General features: G+C 50.7%; 1 protein-coding gene across 1 annotated transcript; it reads right to left on the bottom strand.

The window, feature by feature from the left end:
- Positions 1–4,505: 4,505 nt before the first annotated feature.
- On the bottom strand, positions 4,506–24,620 carry STRN4 (striatin 4). Its single transcript, XM_070949583.1, has 18 exons — positions 24,318–24,620; positions 18,733–18,836; positions 17,460–17,533; positions 17,265–17,343; positions 16,398–16,598; positions 15,556–15,712; positions 14,232–14,382; positions 12,606–12,719; positions 12,371–12,486; positions 12,019–12,194; positions 11,581–11,628; positions 10,714–10,835; positions 9,657–9,821; positions 8,441–8,581; positions 7,871–7,969; positions 7,233–7,319; positions 5,955–6,143; positions 4,506–5,693 (listed from the first exon to the last, which is right to left on the bottom strand). Exons 1-17 carry the CDS (start codon positions 24,618–24,620, stop codon positions 5,974–5,976), a joined length of 2,307 nt encoding a protein of 768 aa, XP_070805684.1. The 3' UTR covers positions 4,506–5,693; positions 5,955–5,973.
- Positions 24,621–24,927: the final 307 nt, after the last annotated feature.

Below are 24,927 nucleotides of genomic sequence, written 5' to 3'. Positions count from 1 at the left end.
ATCCTATTTTGTGACCTTCCGACAAGCCCATTCAATGGGGAAGCCAGATTCATTCAACAACCCTGTGACTAACTTAACAACTGCAGTGATTCACTTAACAACGGTGGCAATAATGGTCGTAAAATGGGGCAAAACTCACTTAGCAGCTGTTTCCCTTAACAGAAGAAAGTTTGGGGGCTCAATCATGGCCATAAGTCAAAGACTACCTGTATTCTCTGCGTGTGCTCAGAAATGTGTTTTTCGTTAACTTGGGAAGATTTGAACCCCAGTCCCCATTAAGCCAGCTATCCTAGATTGAGAAACTGGGAATTAGGACTCTAATGTCCACCCAGCCTCGGCCAGGTACTAGCCTTGATCTCATCTGCTGGCCACCTGCTCTCACTTGTCAAGCCGCCATTGAGCAAAGCCGAGAATTTTGGAAGCGGATGAGCAGATGAAGGAACAGCGAGAGACCTCGGAGCTCACGGTGAGTTCATGGCTAATCTTCTAAAAGGGAAACGCTGAAGCAACTGGAGTTTCTCGGCTGTTGACCGAAGGACGTTATTGCGATGGGCAAAGGTACGGACGGCCGTATTGGTGGCCTCCTTCGCAAGACAAGCAGCCCAGCTGTCCCCCCACCATCAGCTCTGCAGGCCACGAGGTCCACCTGCCACAATTCCTGGCAAACGGGCTGCTTGTAAGGGAGCTCCGGGTTTGCTTGGACTGGCAAGGAGGGCACTCCCGCTTCTGTGGGGTCCTCGGTGGTCTTTGAGCTTGGTGGTTTTCTTGCAGACGTTTCATGACCCAACTAGGGAACATCATCAGTGCTTCGAGGGAATGGGGTTTCCTCTCTTTTTATATCCCATGGCTTGGCTTGTCAGTGTTGGTGGGAGGGTTCTTGGTAGTTCCTTCATTGGGCTTTTGTTTACCATTAATCATTGCTTGTTCCTTGATAGGGGGATTATTTACTGTTTGATTGTTGGTCTAGTTTTAATCTCGGGGTTAATCTCTGCTTATCCGGGTGTTGCTGACTGGTGGCAAGGAGGGCTTTGGCTTTCCTTTCTAGCTTTTTTCGTTGTCATGAAACGTCTGCGGGAAAACCACCAAGCTCAGAGACCACCAAGGACCCCACAGTCGTCTTCCTTCTCTTCACAAACACCCCTCCCTCCTAGCACTGATCTTGTTACCTAGTTGGTTAATGAAATGTCTGCAAGAAAACCACCAAGCTCAGAGAGCACCAAGGACTCCTCGGAATTTAAAGAAGGAAGTTTCAATACCCAACTAGATAACATCACCAGTGCTCGAAGACAGTGGGGTTTTTAAACGGAGATCAAAGACTACACTCTTCTCACCCTGATGATGTTACCTGCTTGGGTCAGGAGACGTCTGCAGAAAAACTACCAAGCTCAGAGAGCACCAAGAACCCCAGGATCTTCCTCATCCTCCGTTCCACAAGCTGCACTCTCTTCTGGCCCTGATGGAGACTACCGAATTGGGTAAACGCCCCCCCTCCCCACTCAGCTCAGAGGGCACTGAAGACACAACCCCACCCCCCCATTTCTGCCCAGAGTGACAATGACTCGCTTCTATCCTCCTGCTGCTTAAAACAAGTCCGGAAGCCAAGATACCACAAAATGAGGTTAAGAAATGGCAGCTCTGCCCACCCGAGACAACCAAAGGGCTCTTCCCTTGGCAGCCACCCGGCCTGGCTCCCTAAGGTGACGGAGCAAGTTCGACAAGCTTTCACCTTGAGCTGCCCTCGAGGTGCCACCCTGCGGGCACCGCTCACTGCGTGTCCCAGCCAGGAAGCCTTTCTGAACCAGGTGCAGCGCCCGGGAAGCCTTGCACGCATCATTTCCTAAAGTCAAAGCTGACAGGCGCTCCGGAAAACCGTGCCCGGGGCAGGCGGGGCGGTTGGCAGTTGTCATAGCATGCCCGAGTCACAACAGCGAGCCAAGCTGGCTTGGGGGATGCCCCCTCCTGCTTCTCAGGACCTGGGTTTCGGCAAAGGGTGAGGACTGAACGGGAAATCCTTCCCTCGAGCATTTTTTTCCTTTTTTTAAGGGTTGCTATCTCAACCGTAAGAGGAAACAGGCCGCAGGGGGATGAACAAGCCAGGGGCCATTCAGTTAGTTTGGTTCCTAACGATCCCATGCAGCGCACTGCAAAGAGCGCCCTGGTAGCGCAGCAGACTAAAGCACTGTTATTAACATCCAGCTGCCTGCAATTACTGCTGGTTCGAATCTCGCCAGGCTCAAGGTTGACTCAGCCTTCCATCCTTTCTAAGGTAGGTAAATTGAGGAGCCAGTTTGTGGGGGCAATAAGCTGACTTTGTATAAATATACAAAAGGATGAAGGCTATTGCTTAACGCACTGTAAGCCGCCCTGAGTCTCCGGAGAAGGGTGGCATATAAATCAAATAAATAAATAAAAACAAACCTGGCCCGTTTACAAGGTGTGGACTTCAACTCCCAGAAGATCCATAGCTCTACAACCCAACGTGTCAATTTTCTACTTTTGGGAGCTCTGGATTAGTTAAAAACATGTCTCTCAATCATGAGGACCAGCAGCTTAATTTGGAGCAGGGTTCCTCAAACTGGATTGCTTGAAAATGTGTTATATAAATGAGTTATTTATGTAAAGTTGGGATGGGACTCCCTCTCTCAGCCTTTATCCTGGATGCTGCCCCCCCCCCCCAAATTGCACCATCCTTTTTATAGGAAGAGAAGTAGCATCAGGGTTGTGGGGAGCGGGCACCTCCCCTCCCCCCCAGGAAGGAAAAAGCAGCCTGGCCCCCTTTCTGGACAGATTGGGCCTCCTTTGGGGAGCCTTTTTAAAATTAGCAGAAAAACCCAACCCTTGAAAACAGCACTTGTGAACACAACATTGTAGACCACCAGAAAAAGGAGTTGCAATTTCCTGCTCTTATTGCAAAACAATTACGTGGGCTTTTTTTAATTTATTACTTTTATTATTAATATTATTACCGAGGCAGGTTTTTTTTTTTTGTCCCACATACAGTTGAGTTTTAGGATTAAAACAAGGCCCCAAATTATAAAGAAGAGTTCAAATAAATATAGGAGAAAGCTAAATTGGCGTTTTTGTTTTTTTTTAAAAAGCAGGCGTGCTGAGTCCAATGAGCCCCACAGAGAAGAGGAAGGGGGGGGGAGAATGGGGTGAGGTGGGGGGGGAAGAGTGGCCAGTAGTGAGTCTCTCGGGGTGGGGTGCTGGGGTGCACGTGACACGGCTGCTTCTCCCCTTTGAAATCGGCCTTCCTCTCCCCCTCCCGGCTCGAGTTCAAATTGGACGTTTTCTCTTTTTTAAAAAAATGGCCGTGGAGGCGCATAGAAACTATCACACAGTGATAACGAGATTGTGGTGATTTCCAGGATCATCAGCCCTTCGCAGTGCCCGGGATGTGTGTGTGTGTGTTTGTGTCCTTTTTCTTTTTTCAAACCTTGTTTTCTTCGACTGTACAGAATATACAAAAACAAACAAGGAAGACCCAAATACCCGCCCCGAAGAACGAAAGGAGATAAAAGTTGAAAAAAGAGAAACCCAAACCGTTTTCCCCCTCCACCCCCCCAAAATTACTCCCAACTGCAGGGAAGGGGGTGTTTGCAAAGAGCTTGGGGGACATTTGTATGGAGGGGGGAGTTTATAAGGTCAAGATGGATGCGAGAGTCGGGAAATTGAAGCCCACAGATGTGCATTTTTTTAAAAAAGACGGGGCTTTGATCTCCTGGTGGTGCTCGCTCCCTTGACTTTTAGGACCCCTCGCTGCAGATATGCCCCCAAGAGTTGCGCTTCTGCCCTCACCTTGCGTAGAGGTACGCCAGCGCTTTGCAGAACTGCCCGTGTCTCCTTCCACAGGTGTCCCAGGCCAGGAACAGAGGCTGGCAGCTGCCCACCCCAGGTGAGGTTGGCCAATTCAGAGAATCGGAGCAGCCCAGATGTGATGCGCCGGGGAGAACAATTTATAAGAGCTCCACCCCTCCAGGATAGCGGATGGTCTGATCCGCAGTGCAGGCCCCCAAAAGGTGGGAAGGTGGCTCCTCCTGCCCCTCTGGCTCCCATGAAGCTGGATTCAGGCATGGCTCCCCAATAAGTGGGGAGTTTTTTTCAACCTTAGCAACTGGAAGAGGTGTGGACTTCAATTCCCAGGATTCCCCCAGCCAGCATGCTACTGAGTTTCAACAGTTCTGGACTTCAACTCCCAGAATTCCCTGGCTATTGTACTTCAGGATGGAAATTCCGGAATTCCCCAACCGGTTATGTTAGGACTTCAACTCCCATGGCTGGTAAGCTCGGGAATTCTGGGAGTTGAAGTCCACACTTCTTAAAAGCAGCCCAAATTGAGAAATGTTGTGGGTTGCTTACTTCCAGCTATCAACAGAGGTCAAATCTGGAGGCTCCCCCACCTTCTGCAAGCACACAGCCCCCCCACCCACCCAGAAGCAGGAACACCTTCCTCTTAGCCCAGGACAGGTGATCCGGCCATTGTAACAATCCCCTCCCCTCCCAGGAGTAACCACGCAGGGTGGGCCTCACAACGTTCTTCCCCCAAACTTTTCACCATCCTCATCACCCCATTCATCACATTCGTGGATCCCCTTCTCCTGCCCCCAAAGCCCCCTGCCAGCAAGGAGGGGAACAAGCCAGAATGCTCCGTCTCTAGCAGGGTAGACCAGCATGGGCTGGTTTGCTGGTTGATCGGTCAACCCTGCTCCTTGGACCCCTCCCCGATCCCCTTACCTGTCCCCTTTAGAACAGAAGTCTCCATACGCGGCCCCTTTAAGACCCGTAGACTTCAACTCCCAGAATTCTTTGGGGAATCCTGGGAATTGAAGTCCACAAGTCTTAAAGGGGCCACATTTGCAGATTCCCCTGCTTTAGAATACCGGCAAAATCAGAGGAGACCCTCACCCAGAATCTCCTGCCTCTCCCAGGAGGCCTGCCTGAGAAATTGGGGCCAGGGGGTTGGAGGAGAACACCACCCCGTCTCCTCTTCCAAATATCGTCGCTGCTGAGCGAAGCACGCCAGGCGTGCAAATTAGAAGGGGCTGAAGAAGTGAAGGTAAGAGGCGGAACAGGGCCTCATCTCGTGGCTCAGAAGGAGCAAAGGTTGGCACTTGATTTCTTCTGGATCTTGAGCCCCGTAGCCCACGCCGTGGGGCCGGAGGGCAAGTCAAAGGCTCCGATGTTGGAGCTGGGCATCCAGTGCATTTTGTCCATCTTCGGGAAGAGTCTGTGCAGCATCAAAGTGGCCCAAAACGCTTGAAAAAAACAAAAATGTCCTCGGCCAACTGAGCTGAGAAGGGGGGGGGGGGAGATTTCAACGCCCCTTTCCCAAGGAAGCCGAGGTTTGGGGGTCCAGGTGCCTCTCCCCAAGCTACTCCAGCAGCTGAGTCAGGGGGATTCCTTCCCCTTCCGAAGGCTGTTGGGAGCGGGGGGGGGAATTGGGGGGGGGAGGATTTCCACTCCCTGAGCTGGGAAATAAAAACCACAGGGCGGCCTTGAAATGAGTGGAAAAACGTTTTCAGTGCTGGTGAAGAAAGGTGAGCTGCGAGGGCGAGGATGGCCCCTCATGCTGTCCAGCAGGCATCGGTCCCGAGCTCAGGTGAGAGACGGGGAGGGTCCCGGCAGGTGAGGGACGCGCTGTGTTAGCACCACTGCCGGGCCAGAGGAAGGAGGAAGCGGAAGAGGCAGGATTCCTGGGAAGAGGAAACAAGAGGCTCGTGAAGATGGAGGCAGAGAGGAGGTCCTAATGGCATAATGGAATACAGGCAGTCCTCCACTTACGACAGTTCATTGAGTGACCTCTCAAAGTGAGGAATTCTGGGAGTTGAAGTCCACAAGTCTTCAAGTTGCCAAGATTGGAGACCCCTGTTCTAGTCCAACCCCCTGCTCAAGCCGGAGAGCCTGCATCCTGTCTGTCGTCCCCCGCCCCCCAATCTCTCTGGCGCAGGGCTCACCTGTAGGCCTGCCTCCCCTTCATATGAAGACCTTGGCCAGGGCGTCGGCTCCCGCGCTGGCAATCAGGGCCTTGCTGGGGTGGAAGGCCACATCGTGGATGGCTTCCTCGTGCTTCTTGCGGTGCGCCGTGATCTCCTGCGTGCAGGTCTTGTTATCCAGGTTCCACAGCCGCAGCGAACAGTCATGGCCTGCGGGAAGAGAGAGACGGCTGGGAGGCAGGCACAATCACACCCGCAGAGGTGCACACCCACGCAATGCAAGACCCTCCTGGAGTGCCGGGGTCTTCCCCCGTCTCTGGCCACAGCCGCTCGGCCAAAAACCCAAAGGCCAGGCTGGGGCCTTTTAAGGCCAAATGGCATCTTCTCAAGGGAGAACTCAGCTGGGGATTGTCAGCATTTGAACCCAAGACTCGGGACTACGTCCAACGTGGGAGTAGGCTATTAATTTTCCCAAGACGCCCCAGGAGAAACTGGGACTGTGGCGGAGGGCGGAACCAACAGAGCTGTGAAGATGCGTAGGCCCGCATGCATGCACCTAGAGGTAGTCCTTGACTTACAACTGTTCATTTAGTGACCGATCAGAGTTACGACGACACAGAAAAAAGTGACAGGACCATTTTTCACACTTAGGACCATTGCTGGCATCCCAGTGGTCATGTGATAAAATTTCAGACGCTCGGCAACTGACTCGTATTTATGACAGTCCCACTGCCCGTGTGTGTGTGTGTGTGTGTGTGTGTGTGTGTGTGTGTGTGTGTGACGTGATCCCTTTTTACGACCTTCCAACGAGCAAAGTCAATGGGGAAGCCGGATTCACTTTACAACTGTATTACTCATTTAACAACTGCGGTGACTCACCTAACAAAAGGGGCAAGGAAAGTCGTAAAATGGGACAAAACTCCCTTAACAACTGTCTCGCCTAGCAACGGAAACTTGGGGCTCTGCTGTGGTCGTAAGTCGAGGACTACCTTGCATATCAATTGAAAAAAAGAAATAAAAGAAAATTTCTTCAAAATAAAACCAAGGCAGCTGCACTTCATGTATGGTGTTATCCTTATTGACACCCAATTTCTAATTTCTCACACCAGCCGGACAGGGGCCACCAAAGGGCCAGAGGTGGCAGGGGGAGGTGGGGTGAAAGGCCCAGGAGAAGCGGAGTTGCCGGGGAGCCTCAGGCCTTACAGCTTCCTCCTTCCTCCCACTCGGTTGTGCTGAGCAGCCCTGGGTGAGGTTTGCTCATTTCTCTGCCCAGGAGACGAAGGGAGAGAAGGCACCTACTTCCCGACATCAGGAAGACTCCGTTGGGATCCACGGCCAGGCAGGTAACCGCATCCAGGTGGGCCACCATAGAGTGCACGGCTTTCCCTGGGCAAGAGACGGAGGGGAAACATGATCAGGGCTGCTAGATCGGATCCTGCCAGCTTTCTTTTCCAGCCCTGAAGGGGGAATAATCGCTTCCCGTTCTTGTGAAGGAGAATATCTGTAGCTCAGGCTCGAAATTCAGCCCATTCCTTACTAGCACTGATGATGTTCCCTAGTTGGTTAATGGAATGTCTGCAAGAAAACAACCAGGTTCACAGAGCACAAAGCACCCCACAGTAGTAGTAGTTGTGGTTGATTCTTTTTCTTCTTCTCCTTCTCCTACCCCCCCCCTCCCAAATGATATGACCTAGTTGAGTTATGAGAATCTGCAAGGAAACAACGAAGCTCTCGGAGCACCAGGGTTTCCACAGTCTTCCTCCCCCACTTCTCCTCCTCCTCCTCCTCCTCCACTCCACAACCCTTCCCCCCCTCCAGCACTGATGATGTTCCCTAGTTGGGTCATGAAACGTCTGCCAGAAAGCCACCCAGCTCGGAGAGCCCCAAGGATCCCTTGAAGGAATCGGAGGCCATTAGTTTTCCCCCCACCCCCTTACCTGTCCGATTGTCTAGGAAACGGATCCCTCGGTCGTCGTGTGCTGTGATGGTGACAGACTGGGTGGGGTGACTCACCACTTGGTTGATCTGACTGGCTCCTGTGCAAAGGCAAAAGGAGAAGGGCAGGCGCTCTGGTTCAAGAGGGCTGACAAGCACTGTGAAGCGGTATATACCGTGTTTCCCCCAAAATAAGACCCCGTCTATTTTTTGAATCCCGAAATAAGCGCTTGGCCGTGAAGGTCTTATTATTTTGGGGCGTGTAGAGCAAGACGGGCCTCCTCTTGCCGCCTTACCTGATTTCCAGCTCTGCGTTTAAATATTTTCGGGGAGGGTTTATTTTAGCACATGCGCTCAAAAGCCCGTTTAGGCTTATTATCAGGTGATGTCTTATTTTCGGGGAAACAGGGTAAGTCTAAGTGCTATTGCTATTTTAGAATTAAGGACACTTCTATCATTTCAAAATGCAACCTACCCACCTAAAATTCACACAAAAACCCATAACCCCCTTCCCGAAAGCTCCTCCCTTGGGAAACAAGCCTCTCTTTCTTCATCCACCCGTCCCAACTCACCACTGGCAGATCTGCCCTCGAAGGTCAGGATGGGGCAGGCAGCCTCCGCGTCATAGAGAACCGCCCTGCCCGTCTGGAAGGCTGCCACCACCCGCGTGGCATCGGTGCTGGAGAAGGCGACGGAGGTTGGCGTGCCGTTTTCTGCAGGAGAGAACCCAAGGGGCCACGGGGGAGGTCAGCCCTCAAACGCAATAATAATTGTAAAAAAAACCCCTCCGTTCTGTAGTATTCTGATTTTTAACCTACCGATAATCCTCGACTTGCAACAGTTTGTATACTGAGCATTTGAAGTTACAACTGATTTGTAAGTTATATTCATGGATGTTTCAACCTTCAAGACTCTTTTTTCCGCTATGTATTCTAAATGGTCTGTGATTATTATATATATATGTGTGTGTGTGTGTGTGTTTGTAAAGGGACACGGTGGCTCAGTGGCTAAGACACTGAGCTTGTCGATCAGAGATACGAGTGATCTCCGACCTTCGGATTTTTCGTCGGGCCCTAAAAACTTATTTTTTTCAGTTAGCCGGTCTGTCTTGATTTTAGGGTTAGTTTTAATATTTTAATATTGATTTTAATTGACAAGTTTTAAATTATGGGCCAAATTTATAAATTATTTTAACTTTATTTTTTAACTGTGATGTTTGTATAGATGTTTTTATCTTGGCTGTTCACCGCCCTGAGTCCGAAAGGAGAAGGGCGGTATAGAAATTTGAATAAATAAATAAATAAATAAATAAATAAATAAATAAATAAATAAATAAATAAATAAATAAATAAATAAAAGGTCGGCAGTTCGGTGGTTCGAATTCTGAGTGCTGCGTAATGGGGTGAGCTCCCATGACTTGTCCCAGCTTCTGCCAACCTAGCAGCTCAAAAGCACATAAAAAAATGCAAGTAGAAAAATAGGGACCAGCTTTGGTGGGAAGGGAACAGCGCTCCATGTGCCTTGTGTGTGTGTATACATTGTGTATATATATATATGTGTGTGTGTGTGGATATGTGTGTGGATATGTATGTACACACATGCTTTTGAGGGCAGGCATCAGAATTTCATTTTTTGATGTGTTCCAGTGTGTTCACAGAAAAAAGTGACCATAAGAGTTTCTTATCTTATTCCACCTTATCTTAAAGGCTGGGGTAAGCCTCACCCCCTTGTAGTGCCAGGGGAATCCCGTGAGGTCCCCTCTGCAGACCCCCTCCCAGCCTGGCTCACCGTTGTCCGCGTTGTAGGTGCTAAGACAGGAGCCGCTGCACGGGTCCCATATCCTCACGGTGCCATCCGCCGAGCAGGAAGCCAAGCGATTCCTCGCGAGACTGAAGGCCAGACTCCAGACAGCATCCGTGTGGCCGTCCAGGACAGTGTGGAGCACGCTCGGATCTACGCCACAAAGAGAGAGACAACATCTGGCACCCTCCGCTTGGCGCAGACGGTGCCCGGCAAGCGGGGGGAACAAATCATATTAGGAACATGGTTAGGAACATGAATTTAGAAGCGAGGAAAAGAAGGTTCTACTTGTAAGCCGCTCAGATTTGTTCAGACCAAAGTAGCACAAAAGCCTGTTTGGTCTAGCGGTGAAGGCACCAGGCAGTGAGTTCTAGTCCAGCCTCAGGCATGAAAGCCACTGGATGACTTTGGGTCAGTCTCCAGGACACAATAAATTCGCTCTGTCTCAGCCCAACCCACTTCACAGGATTGTTGTTGCGCGGAAAATAGGAGGAGGAGGAGGAAGGAATGTTAGCTACGTCCGCTGTCTTAGGTTGTTTATAAGAATAATAAAGGCGGGATAAAAATAAAGCCGATAAATCTCAGTAATAAATAAACCGTGTTTACAGATTCTCCCGTGCGTTCCCATGGAGCATGGGAAGAAATGAAGAAATGACCAGCCATTCAAGACAACGTAAAAGGAACTTTGAATTTGAATGATGCGACGACCAGCTAAGGAAACCCAAAAGCCTTCTTCTAGTTCAGGAGGAGGGAGGGAGGGAGGGAGGGTCTGAGAACACAGCCAGGGCACCAGAATAATTCCGAGTCCACGGATGACGCATCATTTATCCTGCTCAACCAGCGTTTGGGGAGGAAACGAGATTGCAAAGCCTACCCCTCTTTTGTCTCCGGTTCTAAACACGGAGGAAGCCAAACGGTTCCTGCCTCCAAACAATAAAACCCGGCTCTCCATCCGAGCATTTCCTTTCGGGATTCCACTTTGCAAGCAAGGAGAGGGGAGGAGGAGGAGGAAGAGGCTGCTGAACCAGGGGAGCTTCCTGCCTACCGTAGCCGTCATAAGGGTCCATGCCGAGATCGGGGATCTTCCAACAGCGGATTCTGGCGTCTGATCCACCGCTGTAGCAGGATTCGCTGTTGCAACCCATGGCCACCGAGAGCACCGGGCCCCTGAGGAGGAAACCACAGAGAAGGGCTGAGAAGGACTTGGAAGAGGCAAGAAGGAACCGTACGCCCAAACGACCATTCCCAACACCAGTATGAGGAATCTCGAGGTATCTGAGGAAGATGGTTTTGTTAGTCCCTCTGCAAGCCCAGTGCAGGGTTGCCTACTGAGGTTCTCGCCCCCCCCACCCCCCATTAGGCAGGGCAAATCAGCTGAGTGGGGCAGCTGCTGGGGGTGTCAGAAAGTAGGCCACAGATTGCCACATAATATCTTATCATTGTACAGGTAATCCTTGATTTATGACCACAATTGAGCCCAATATTTCTGTTGCTAAGTGAGATAGCTGTTAAGTGAATTTTGCCCCATCTTACGACCTTTCTTGCCACGGTTCTTAAACGAATCATTGCAGTTCTTAAGTTAGTCACACGGCTGTTATGCGGATCTGGCTTCTCCATTGGTTTGGCTTGTCAGAAGGTTGCAAAAGCCGATCACACGACCCCAGGCCACTGCGACCGTCATAAATATGAGTCGGTTGCCAAGTGGCTGAATTTTGATCATGTGACCATGGCAACGGTTGTGTGAAAAACGGCCGTAAACCCCATTTTTCAGTGCCATTGCAACTCTGAGCGGAATTGCTGTAAGTTGAGGATACCTGTACTTTCCCGCAAGGGGAGGGGCCAATGGCATTGTCTGCCTGGCGTCCTAAAAAGTCCCTCCCCCCACCCGTTTGCAGCAAGCACATCTGCGCACCTGTGTCCTCTGAACGCGTAGACGGGCTCCACGTCCAGCGCAGCATTCCTGAAACCGGAAGAGACCAAAAAATAGACTGTAGCTTTCATACGATTTGACTGATTTATTTGTAAACTGCCCAGAGGCACAGAAGTGGATGGGTGGGTGGTACAGAAAGGATATAGATAGATAGATAGATAGATAGATAGATAGATAGATAGATAGATAGATAGATAGACAGACAGACAGACAATAGATTGATGATAGACAGACAGACAGACAGACAGACAGACAATAGATTGATGATAGATAGATAGATAGATAGATAGATAGATAGATAGATAGATAGATAGATAGATAGATAGGCAGGCAGGCAGGCAGTTGATGGATGGATGGAAGATATAGATAGATCTATAGATAGAGGAAGGGAGGGAGGGAGGAGTTTCCTTTGGGGCTCACTTTTTGGCAGCCACGGTCTTCTGAAGGTTCCACAGCTTGAGAGTGCCGTCCTCTGAGGCGGTGACCAAAGCCGACTCCCGGTGGTGGAAGACCAGAGCTCGAATGCCATCATAGTGACTCCGCAAGGTGAATTTGGGGTTCCACGTCTTCTTAAAAGCGTCTTTGCTGTCCGAGAGCTGGGAAAGCAGGAGAGAAAAGAGTCAACGGCTGGAGCTTCTTCCTGGGCCGCCCTGTAGACCCTCTCTTTTGGCCCACCCAGTAGCGCTGGGCGGCTGCAGTGAGATAAGCAAGAGGACAAGGGGGAGGGGTGAAAGGGCAACAGGCCTTCCAGAACTTCTCCAAGGCTACTCACATCGCAGCTCAGCTCATTGTCGTTGGTGACAGTCAGGTCTGCGAGGTCCCCCAAACTCACTTCCCCCCCTCCGATGGTGTCCATGATGAACACATCCGAGGAGAAGCCCAGCGACCCTGATTTGGGGAGGGAAAAAGAAACAGTTTGAACGTGGCAGAGCGAAGGGAGGAAGGGGGACTTTGGACAGGACGACAGAAAAGGTCAATTGGAAACCAAAGAAGTATGGAGCCATCACCTTCGTGGGACCTGGGCTGAGAAGTCATGGCTGGCGGTATGGAAGGCTTGGGAGAGAGTCCATCAACATCACTGAGATCAGCCAGCATCCCTTGCAGCTTCACTCTGCGGGGCCCTGGAATAAAGGAAGGAAGGAAGCAAGCAAGCAAAAGAAAGGAAGGAAGGAAGGAAAAGAAAGGAAGGGAGGGAGGGAGGGAGGGAAGGAGGAAGGAAAAAGGGAGGGAGGGAGGGAGGGAAGGAAGGAAGAAAGAGAGGGAGGGAAGGAAGGAAGAAAAGGAGGGAAGGAAGGAAGGAAAAGAAAGGGAGGGAGGGAGGGAAGGAAGGAAGGAAGGAAGGAAGGAAGGAAGGAAGGAAGGAAGGAAGGAAGGAAGGAAAACAAAGGGAGGGAGGGAGGGAAGGAAGGAAGAAAAGGAGGGAAGGAAGGAAGGAAAAGAAAGGAAGGAAGGGAAGGAAGGAAGGAAGGAAGGAAGGAAAACAAAGGGAGGGAGGGAAGGAAGGAAGAAAAGGAGGGAAGGAAGGAAGGAAAGACTGAGTCAGCCTTGATGGTTGCTAATCAGGCCCCGTTTTGAAATTCAAGGAGCACGAAGGTGTCACCAAAGACAAGACAGGTAATCCTCAACCTACAACTACAACGGAGCCCCAAATTTATATTACTAAGTGAGACCCAAAGGTGCTTTTTTTCAAGAGGCACATGGACTTTCTGGTTTTTCTTCGAAGATGTTTCGCTTCTCATCCCAGAAGCTTCTTCAGCTCTGACTGGATGGTGGGGAATGGAAGGATTATCCATCCAGTCAGAGCTGAAGAAGCTTCTGGGATGAGAAGCGAAACATCATCAAAGAAAACCCAGAAAGTCCAGATGCCTCTTGAAAAAAAAAAAACACCTTTGACCTGGATGACGGAGAATCTCCATAGGCACTAAGTGAGACATTTGTTTTGTGAGTTTTGCCCCATTTCACAACTTTCCCGGCCACAGGGGCAAAGTTATGAAGTGAACCACTGCAGCTGTTAAAGTTAGTAAGATGGCCGTTGAGTGAATCTGGCATCCTGCTTGCCAGGTGGTCACAAAACGTGATCCCACAATGGCGGGACACTGCAAGCATCAAAAACATGAGTCAGTTGCCAAGCCTCTGAATTCTGGTCATGTGACCGAAAAACGGGCATAAGTCACTTTTTTCCTGGGCCTTTAGAACAGTGTTTCTCAACCTTGGAAGCTTGAAGATGGGTGGACTTCAACTCCCAGAATCCCCCAGCCAGCACTGCTGGCTGGGGGATTCTGGGAGTTGAAGTCCACCCATCTTCAAGCTTCCAAGGTTGAGAAACACTGCTTTAGATGAACTTTAGATGATCTGTTTGTAAGATGAAGATGACTTTTAGTCTGAAATGGGATAGGGTCTCTTGTTTCAGCCTGCGGTTGGACTAGAAGACCTCCAAGGTCTCCGGCGGCTTCTCCTGTTCCCAAGTGAGGAAACATCTTCTGACCCCCAGCAGCTAAGATGTCGAAGCTGTTGCTGGAGGCCTCTGATGCAGCTTCTCCACAGATTTAACCTCTTCTCCCATTTCTACTTCCCGATACCCTTCCCTGATAAAGGAGTCAGGAGACCATCGATCAAGACCACCGAGAACTTACCCACTTCGTTGCCATCTCCGGCACGCCGCGTGTCCCCAGATCCTTCCCCGTTTTCCCCGGAGCCCAAGTAGTCAAACTCGCTCAGAGCGTCCTCCGAATCTTCGTCGTCGTCGTCATCCTCCACTTCTGGCATCAGGGGCTTGTTGGCCAGCTGCCAAGAAACGCACGGCCAGCAGAGCTCAGTTTTTTTTTTATTTTTTTATTTTTAATTTGATTTATATGCCGCCCTTCTCCGAAGACTCAGGGCGGCTTACAATGCGTTAAGCAATAGCCTTCATCCATTTGTATATTTATACAAAGTCAGCTTATTGCCCCCACAAACTGGGTCCTCATTTCACCTACCTTAGAAAGGATGGAAGGCTGAGTCAACCTTGAGCCTTGGCGAGATTCGAACCCTGCAGTAATTGCAGGCAGCTGGTCTTAATAAGCTTAATAACAGGGTGCCTTAAACCCCTGTACTACCAAGGCCTGGATTCCTAATCCACCTCTAGAGCAGTGTTTCTCAACCTTGGTAGCTTGAAGATGGGTGGACTTCAACTCCCAGAATCCCCCAGCCAGCAGAGTTGAAGTCCACCCATCTTCAAGCTACCAAGGTTGAGAAACACTGCTCTAGAGGATTCCGCCTCTTTAGCCATAGAAAAGCCGTTTTCTCGTTTGCTGTCTCGGCACGCGATAGAAACGGAAAAGGCTGTAAAATATTCTTTGTGCCCCCCCCCCAAAAAAATCAAACTGAAGGGAAAATACCACCCCCAAAAAGGCCTTGTAATTTTCAGGATAGCCCTGTTGTGAAGCTACAATGCTTCTGGAGTGAACGAGGGCTACCGTAATGGCAGCAGGCTGATATTCTGCTTTTTCAACTTGAAAAGCAAAAGGGAATAAATTAAAACATTGCACACGCAAGGCAAAAGACACGACTAATTGTATGCACGTGGTTTTAAAGCAGAGGAGTGTCCAAGCTTGGCAACTTTATACTGGTGGACTTCAACTCCTAGAATTCTGGCTGGGGAATTCTGGGAGTTGAAGTCCACTAGTCGTAAAGTCACCAAGTTTGGACACTCCTGATTTAAAGGAAAAACCCTGATTAATAAGCCGAACTAGGCTTGTTGAACGTGGAACTACAACGCCTATTGCAAGTTCCACGTTTCATGCTGTTTTGCCTTAGAAATTTTATTGCAAGAATAGCTGAAATCCAGTTTCCATCCTTAAAAATGACAAGGTTCTAGTCCTCACCGGAAACTGGGCACCCCTCAGCAGCTTAGTCTGCCTGCCTGCTTCCCGGTGCCTGCTGCACCCCAACAATTTCAACCAGGAGCGAAGGCTTTACCTTTACGCGCTGCTTCTTGTGCTGCCGCTGCGTCTCCAGGGACAGGCCTTCCATATCCTCCTCTTCATCACTGTCGTCGTCCTCGCAACCCCTCAAAAAGGGGATCTTCTCCATGACGGGGTTACTGATCCGCTCCTTCACTTCCTTCCCTGCGTTCCTGCCAGAAGGAAGGGAAGGGAATTCTTTTGTAGCTCAGGGTTGGGCTGAGGGGTCCTGGGTGCCGAGGTTGGGGGTTTTCTAGCAGACATTTCAGGACCCAACTAGGTAACATCATCAGTCCTAGAAGGGAGTGGTGGTGGCGGTGGTGGAGAATTGTGGAGTCCTTTGTGCTTTCTGAGCTTGATGGTTTTCTTGCAGGCATCTCATTACCCAAGTAGGGAACATCATCAGTGCTAGAAAGGAGTGGGGTTTGCAGAAAAGAGGAGGAGGAGGAGGAGGAAGACGATGAGAAGGAGAAAATAAAGGAGAGGCAAAGGAGAAGGAAAAGGAAGAAATGGAGAAAAGAGGAGGAGGAGAAAGAGGAAGAAGGGAAGAAAAGGAGAAGGAAAAGGAAGAAATGGGAGAATGGAGGAGGAGGACTGTGGAGGTCCTTGGTGTTCTGTGAGCCTGATGGTTTTCTTGCAGACATCTCATGACCCAACTAGGTAACATCATCAATGCTACTGCTAGCACCTTAATGTCAACATGGAACAGGAACTACGAAGAAAAATTGCCAGCGCCTGGTTTCACTGTTCCAGGAAACCTAATAAGAGCTGCTGTGATGGACAGGACTCCCAGCGAGGTCCCCCTCTCTAACCCGGACAGACCCTCCCCTCCCCAAGCCCATCCCGATGGCCGCTCACCTTTTGATCTGCTCCTCAATCTGCTTGACGAGAAGCGATTCTCCTCCGTTGAGGCTGGGGGCCGCCAGGGCTGGTCCGGTGCCCAGGCCGCTGGCTTCGGCAGCCCCGTTCAGCTCCATGGAGCACCGGCCCAGCAGAGAGCGGACTCGCTTGGAGCGCATGTCCAGGATGGTGTCCGTGTAGCCCACTTCTTCCAAATACCTGCAGGAGAGACCCCGGGGTCCAAGGGAGAGACGGCCTTTAGTTGGAACTAAACGGGCAGGTTGGCAACTGGCGGCCTCGAGGCCGAAACTCACCCAGGCAAGTCTTCGCCCTTGCAACCAAAGTTATGACGGGGCCTCTCTGGAGGCACTTATGACCTGGTTCCGAACTTCTGAAGGCCACAAGCCCCTCCCCCCATCATGTGACCACACTCTGAGTACTTGTCAACCAGCCTGCATTTACATCCATTTGCAGCATCTCGTGCTTACGTCACTGTGTTTAACACGGTTTTGCTGAAAACCGGCACTTCCTGTTTTTTGGGCAAACTGGCCCATAGCAAACCACTGCTTCGCTTAACGACTGCCACGCAAAAAGGTCTTAAAATCAGATCGGTCGCATGGCTGACACATCTTATGAACATCCTGTCTTTATTTATTTAGAGAACTTTATATTTACTTATTTATAGGACTTAACGACCATGATGGGCATGCTCCATTCTGGTTGTAAGTCGGGGACCAGACAGTTTCAACCTTTCACACTTCACCCGGAGGCCAAGGGATCTGGCACACTCCTTGTTAAAAACTGTCCAAAAAACAGCTGCCAAAGGGGCTGTTATCACCACCCTTAGGAGAACACCGCCTCCCCCAGACAGTCTCCGCTACTCACTGACGGAGGAGTTGGCGTCCTTCTTTCCAGATGAAGGGGCTGTTCTCCAAGGAGAGGGGCTCGGCTGGCCCGTTGGACACTAAGTGTAAAAGAGAGTCCCATCAGCAAGTCCCTCAGCTCCGGGGCCCACCCAACAGCAGCCCTGGAACCGGAGTCCCCCTGACCGAGGCGCAGCCGTGAGCCCGGCCCCACTACCTGGTTCAGAGGCCTCCGGTTTCTTTTCTCCCTGGTTCAGTTCAGTGCCGAATTTCAACTTGTGGTATTTTGACCTGGAATTAACAAGGAAAGCTTAGGAAAGGATGTCGGCGGTCATTTCTCGCTGTGCCCCTTAATGTAGGGATTATGCCTTCAAAGCGAGAGAGGCAGTTTGACAGGGAAGGTGCCGCCCTAGAAACCAGGAGACTGGGAGTTCTAGCTCTGCCTTAGGTAGGAAAGCCAGCTGGGTAGCTTTGGGCCAATCACCAGGAGACGGTGAGTTCTAGTCCCACCTTAGACTTGAAAACTGAATGGGTGATCTTGGGCCAGTCAGTCCAACCCACCTCACAGGGTTGTTGTTGTTGTGGGGAAAATAGGTGGAGGAAGTTGTGTTGGATATGTTCACCGCCTTGTGTTACTTATAAAATAATACAGGCAGGGTAAGCTTTTAAAAAAATAAACAAATACCATATTTTTCGGAGTATAAGACACACTTTTTCCCCCCTAAAAGAGGGTGAAAATTTGGGTGCGTCTTATACACCGAATATAGCCCCGCCCACCTGCCGGCCCCATCCTTTGGCCTCTGCCTCCCAGCAATTTACCTCCTTGCAGCAAACCGCCCGTTTCAGCTTCAGCACAGCCTGATTAGCACAAGCAGCTGATTGTCATTTGGATCTGCCTCCCGATCCTCCGCGGTTTCAGGCTGCAAGGATTGCCATAGCCTACAGCCACGCGGCCCTCCGCTGTTTACTGCAAGGAGGCAAATTGTTGGGAGGCAGTTTTTTTTTTTTCTTGTGCTAATCAGGCTGTGCTGAAAATGAAAATGAAACTAAAGCAGGCTGTTTGCTGTAAGGAGGCAAATTGCTGGGAGGCAAAGGCAGATTTTTTTTCTTGTTTTACTCCCCAAAAAAGGTAGGTGCATCTTATAGTCCGGAGCATTTTATACTCCGAAAAATACGGTACATACATACTGTGAGGACATTCAAAAAGGAGAGAACTCCTCAGAGTATCTTTCCCCCCTTCCCAAATTCAGGCGCTGACTTCCAGCTTAATAAATTAAGGCAGGGGTCTCCAAACTTGGCAACTTTAACACCTGTGTACTTCAACTCCCAGAATTCCCCTATGCTGGCTGGGGAATTCTGGGAACTGAAGTCCACAAATCTTAAACGCTTCCAAGTTTGGAGATCCCTGAACTAAGGTATATCTACACGCCGCTTCTGAACCTCCACGTGGGACACTCAGGAGGGGACGTGACGCCTGCATGATGGCTCACCTTTCTTGCTTCAAAGCATACTCCAGCATCTTGATTCTCCGCACGAGGTCGGCCTTCAGGTTCTCCTGCCCCTTCCTCTCGCCCTGCAGGAAAGCCACCTGGGCCTAAAAGAGGAAGGAACCCCAAGTTAAGGACAGGCAATTCTGACCAGCTGCGCAAACATCCCACGTCAAGCAAAAAATGTGTGTGAGGAGGAGCATAAACCCACAGTAGTGCATCCAGTTCTGATCCCAACAATACAAAAAAGAGACTCTAGAAAGTGTACAGAGAAGAGCAACAAAGAGGATAAAAGTTCTGGGGGCTACATTGTAATGGTTGAGGGACTCTAGCCTATTGCCGAGAAGGAATAAGGGGGACACGGTAAGTGTTTTCTAATATTTGAGGGGCTGTCCCAGAGAAGAGGGGATGGAGGAGAGGACAAGAAGTAGTGCGTGAAAGCTTGCTAAAGAGAGATGCAACTATGGAGAAATTTTCTGACATCCTGGTGCTCCATTGCTGGAGGTTTTCAAAAATAGACCGAACCACCATTTGATTGAGATGGACTAAGGTCTCCTGCCTTGACCAGGGGGGTTGGACTAGAGGTCCTCTTAGGTCCCTTCCAGCCCTAGGATTCTATGTTCAGTGTAGCGTGAGAGAAACACTTCTGATCTTGGCTTTTCCTGCTTATGTCGTCCTTATTAACTTAACCATCCAGGTGTTACAAGATTCAGAACATTAACAATTGTGACCTGAAGGAGGAGGAAAACCGACGCATCCAGTCTTGAGGGTTTTGGGGATGCTGGGAAGTTAAGACCCATAGGTAGAAGATTGCCAAGCAAAAGTGGCATTTTTAGAAAGGAAAACTTAAACCGCACTTAGTAAGCGGCAGTAAAAATTCAGACCTTCCTCTCTTGAGTAACCAGATGGATAAGACACGGAGAACGCCTCCACGGTTGCTTTGCATATTTTAAATTTTTAGGTTTTTTTTTTTTCGTTTTTACTGTGATGTTTTATATCTTTATAATGAAGGTTTTTATACAGGTAATTCTCGACTTACAACCACAACGGAGCACCAAATTTATGTTACTAAGTGACACATTTGTTAAGTGAATTTTTATGACCCATTTTACCACCTTTCTCACCAGGGATTTAAGTGAATTTCTGCAGTTGGTAAGTTAGTGACACGGTTGTTAAGTGAGTCTGGCTTCCTCGTTGGCTTTGCTGGTCAGAAGATCGCAAAAGGGGATGATGTGACCCCAGGACACTGCGACCGTCATAAATAGGAACCAGTTGTCAAGCGGTCGAATTTTGATCACGTGACACTGGTGATGCTGCAATGGTTGTTAAGTGTGAAAAATGGTCATAACTCTTTTTTCAGTGTTATTGGAACTTCGAACAATGACTAAACAAACAGTCGTAGGCTGAGGACTACCTCTGCCAAGATCACAAAGGTGCTTTTTTCAAGAGGCAGCCGGACTTTTTTTGTTTTTCCTTGAAGGCGTTTCGCTTCTCATCCAAGAAGGCTTCCTCAGTTCTTCAGCTTCTTGGATGAAAAGTGAAACGTCTTTAAGGAAAAACAAAGAAAGTCCGGCTGCCTCTTGAAAAAAGCACCTTTGGGACAACTGTGCCCTGGATCACAACTTGTGGACTTCAACTCCCAGAGTTGAAGCTTTGCTGGCTGAGGAACTCTGGGAGTTGAAGTCCACAAGTCGTAAAGTTGCCAAGGTTGGAGACCCCTGATCTAGGCCATTTATACCCTGTGCGTACAAGGGTGCCAGGCAATGCCCATTTTCTTCTGCAAATACAGGTAATCCTCAATAGTGTGAGAGTAGGAATGAATTTCCAGAGGAAAAATTGCAGACTACAGGAACCATTTGCACCACTCAGGTGACCCCGAGGACACAGGTAACCCTCCAAATGGCCTCAACGACCCTCTGAGGCAGTGTTTCTCAACCTTGGTAGCTTGAAGATGGGTGGACTTCAACTCCCAGAATCCCCCAGCCAGCGCTTCTGGGAGTTGAAGTCCACCCATCTTCAAGCTACCAAGGTTGAGAAACACTTCTCTAAGGGGTCTCCAACCTTGGCAACTTTAAGACTTGAATTGCCAAGGTTGGCTGAGGAATTCTGGGAGCTGAAGTCCACAAGTCGTAAAGTTGCCAAGGTTGGAGACCCCTGCCCTGGATGACTGAGAATCTCCATAGATTTCAGTATACCAAGGATAGCCAGTTGTAGCTTTCTACTCTGGGCTGACCAAGGGATGTCTCAAAAGTTTCGTGCCTGGAGATTGTGGCAGTCTGGATGGGGAGGAAGAGGTTTAGGATGGACCCTAACAGGACCGAGAGGTTTTAAGACCACCCAAATCTGGGGTTCTTTCCTCATTGGTTCTGGATGGGGTGGCACTTCTTCAGACGGAAAGGGACAGCCAACCAGACGGGAGAGCGGCAGATATATTCATAATAAATGAACAAATGAAATCATTGTGCAAAGGGAAGGGGACTTACGAGAAGCATTTCGCCCAGACCAAAGGTTTGCTCCCAATAGTAACCCTGGCATCATCAGGCTAAATCCACACTGAATGCGACCAGAGTTATCTGATCGCCACCTCGGTGCCATGCAAACTGGCTTCGTGGGTTAATGATTATAGGCTGCACTGAGGATGTAATTAAAAGTTTAATCAGGCTTCCCAGAATGGCTGCAGCGAAGAAACTCCGTGGCAGGAGCCAGAGCATCAGAAAGGAAGAGAGGTGGTGTGTTATTTACTAGAATTAGGGTGGCTTGAAGAGGCGATTGTGGCAGTTTCGTTTCAGTGGGCCTGGTAGCGCAGCAGACTAAAGCACTGTTATTAACATCCAGCTGCCTGCAATTACTGCAAGTTCAAATCTCACCAGGCTCAAGGTTGGCTCAGCCTTCCATCCTTTCTAAGGTAGGTGAAATGAGGACCCAGTTTGGGGGGGCAATAAGCTGACTTTGTATAAATATACAAAAGTATGAAGGCTATTGCTTAACGCACTGTAAGCCGCCCTGAGTCTCCAGAGAAGGTGGCATATAAATCAAATTTAAAAAAAAAAATCATGGCTGACCATGGACGGATGGACCCGCCTCCTACCAGCTCTGACAAGAAAGTGTGTGTGCAAGGGTTTTTTTTATTGTTTCAAACAGACCGGTAAAACTCGCTGGGCAAGGAATGGCGCCAGGAAAAGCACGTCGGAAATCCCAGCTTCAGAAACCCTGATGGCGGAGTTCACACCACCAACCAAGACATACAGGTAGCCCTCGACTTACGGCCCATAACCGAACCCAGAATTTTTGTTCCGAAGCAAAACGGTCGTTAAGTGAGTTTTGCTCCATTTAACACCCTTTCTTGCCAAACTGTTAAGTGAATCACTGCAGTTGTTCAGTTAGTCACACGGTTGTTCGGCGAATCCGGCTTCCCCTCTGACTTTGCTTGTCAGAAGGATGCAAAAGGGAATCGATCACGTGATCCCGGGACATCACAACCGTCATAAACACGAGTCAGTTGGCAAGTGTCTCAATTTTGATCACATGACCACGGGGATGCTGCAATGGCCATACATGTGAAAAACGGTCCCAAGTCACTTTTTTCATTGCCGTCGTAACTTTAAAGGATCACTAAACTAATGGTTGTAAGTGAAGGACTACCTGTAGTCAAAACCCTTTGAAAGGGCCTAGAACCTTTTGAAACTGCCAGAATAGAGCTGGAGGAGACCTTGGAGATCTTCTAGTCCAACCCCCTGCCCAAGCAGGAGATACTATACAATTTCAGACAAGTGGCTGCCCGGTCTCTTCCTCCAATGATGAAGTACCTACAAATTCTTGTGGCAAGCTGTTCCACTGGTTAATTGTCCTCCCTGTTAGGAAGTTTCTCCTTAATTCCAGGTTGCTTCTTTCCTTGATTAGCTTCTCGTCCGATTGTGGAGAACACTTTCTCTAGACCGATCCTTCCTTGCTCTCAAGCGTCCATGTGCCATACTTATCTCCAGTCTTCAGTCAATCACACCCACTCCTATATTTGTACAGGCTCCGAGATATAGAAGCACCACACGCCTTCTATATTCTCCACCGTCACTATGGCAGCCGGGGGGATCGTTGCTTCCCAACCGGTTTGGGGTGACAAGGATGAGCTTTTCTCCCTACCTCGCGCAGATGCTCCTTTCTTTTAATACTTCCCTGATCTGCTACTGAGTAGGTGGCTGCAACATTTCCCTACGCACCCCTCTCCATTGCCAGCTTGGGGGGGGGAGGGCGGGCTAAATATGGGATATTTCACTGTCATTCCAGTACCAGATCCCAAGACACCAATTATAATTTCTTACTCTTTTACAGACCCGATACACCAAATTGTCTAAGACGGTGCTATGAACCGTCTTCAAAAGCAGGACTTAGAGCCCCCCGTGCCTGGGCTACCTGCAGCTTCAAATAAAGTTATCCTTCACTGGTATTAGCATGCCTCTCCCCTTCCTCCCTTTATGGCCTAAATATCAGGCAACCAGGCACTGAATTGTGACCACAACGGAGGCTAAAACAGCCTGTCTGCAGGTGTGTTTTTGGCCACAGCGCAGAAGCTAATTCGTTCTCGCCTTTCCTGTATGACAACCTTCACAGAATCCCAGGGCTGGAAGGGACCTCGGAGGCCATCTAGTCCAACCCCGTGTCCCAGGACAGGCGTCCTTCTTTATTCCATCCTGGGCAAATGGTGATCTATAATCTTTTATGGAAACAGCAATAAGCATTGAGGCTTCTATACCACCCCACAGCACTTGAGAGCATCTCTGGGGTGGTTTACAACGTCAGCATTATTTGCATATTGCCCCCAACCATCTGGGTCCTCAGTTTACCGACCAGAGAAGAAGGATGGGAGAAAACCATTCCCCAGACGCGATCCAGCCTAGATCAAGGAAGCCCAACCGGATGCAGACCTGGGCGGCATTTATTACTTTGAAATCATGAGGACTTCTGGCCCTGGAGAAACTTCACTGCGATCCAAGCTTTCATTCCAAGCCCCATTTGGGGGGTGGGGGGGGTGGCTTAAGTGTCTCACCTCTGCCCACCTCCTGCCCCTCTGCACCCCAAACTTGCAGCACCAACCCCCCCACACATCAAGGGGGGAGGGGTTCACATCCCCCCAATTTCCAACTCAGCTTTCTACAGGACAGGGAGGACCTCAAAGTGGGGGAGGAGGGGGGGCACTCAGGAATGGCTACCCCACCACAGTTGCAAAGCCAGTCGGGGTGGGGGTTTCAGACATGCTGGGCTTGAGGGTCCCTGAAACTCCCCAAGGAGACATCTGGAGGGTTACAGAGTCAGACCCCCCCCTCCAGTTTCAAAGGGGGGGGTTTCTCCAAAGAGGTCCCACCTGGGGGGGGGACTACAACTCCCAGCAGCCCCCAAGAAGGACACACGCAAAGGGGCGCCTCTGGGAGAAACCCCCCCCTCAGACTGACGATATGGGGGAGGGGGGCTGACAGGCCTTATTATGGGATGGAGCGCCCCCCCTCTCCCCCTCCCCCCTCAGTCCCCGCAAGGAAGATGGCGGCGGGCAGGGTCGCCTTCCCCCCCCCCCTCACCCGGCCCGGTCAGCGCCCCACCTGCAGCTCGGCCCGCTCGGCCTCCCAGCGGCTCTTCTCGGCCTCGAAGCGCGCCCACTCGTGCTGGATGAAGTGCAGGATGCCCGGCAGGCTCAGCTCGCCGCTGCCCGGGGTGGAAGCGGCGGCGGCGGCCCCGCTCGGCGGCGGCGGCAGCAGCGGCGGCGGCGGCGGCGCTTGGTCTCCCCCCGCGGCCTGAAGCGCCTGAGGGGGCGGCGGGGTCCGGGCCGGCGGGGCCCGCTCGGCCTCCATGGGCGACGACAGCAGCGGCGGGGGGGGCGGCGGCGGCGGCGGCTGCTGCCACATCGCGGGCCCGGCCGGCGCGGGAGGAGGAGGAGGACGGACGGAGCCGAGGGGGACGGGAGCGCGCGCGCGGCTGAGGGGCGGGAGGGACGGGGTGCGCGCGCGCCGGCAGGCCGCACTTCCGGCCCGGAGGGAGCCGCGCCGGAAGTGGGCCTGAGGCGCGCGGCAGGGGAGGGGAGGCGGGACCCGCGGCTGCTATGGCGACCGTCTCGCGGGCATCGCGGCCGGCCTGTCCGCCGCTGGGAGGCGCTGCTGCGAGCGAAGGCCTGTGGCCGCGCAAAGGATGACGGGAGCGGCCCACGCTGAGGGT

The sequence above is a fragment of the Pituophis catenifer genome, unplaced genomic scaffold (assembly GCF_029215685.1).
Source record: "Pituophis catenifer annectens isolate HBS135680 unplaced genomic scaffold, rPitCat1.0.hap2 SCAF_9, whole genome shotgun sequence".
NCBI classification, from domain to species: domain Eukaryota; kingdom Metazoa; phylum Chordata; class Lepidosauria; order Squamata; family Colubridae; genus Pituophis; species Pituophis catenifer.
This window is presented reverse-complemented; position numbering and strand designations above follow the sequence as displayed.

What these genes read in the sequence shown, in the direction of transcription:
- STRN4 (XM_070949583.1), bottom strand. Translation starts at nt 24,620, where the DNA reads ATGTGGCAGCAGCCGCCGCCGCCGCCGCCCCCCCCGCCGCTGCTGTCG. An exon ending in ACAAGAAGCAGCGCGTAAAG is followed by an intron (nt 14,383 to 15,555) that starts GTAAAGCCTTCG and finishes GTTTCTTGGCAG; the next exon opens with CTGGCCAACAAGCCCCTGAT. An exon ending in AAGACCGTGGCTGCCAAAAA is followed by an intron (nt 11,629 to 12,018) that starts GTGAGCCCCAAA and finishes TTCCGGTTTCAG; the next exon opens with GAATGCTGCGCTGGACGTGG.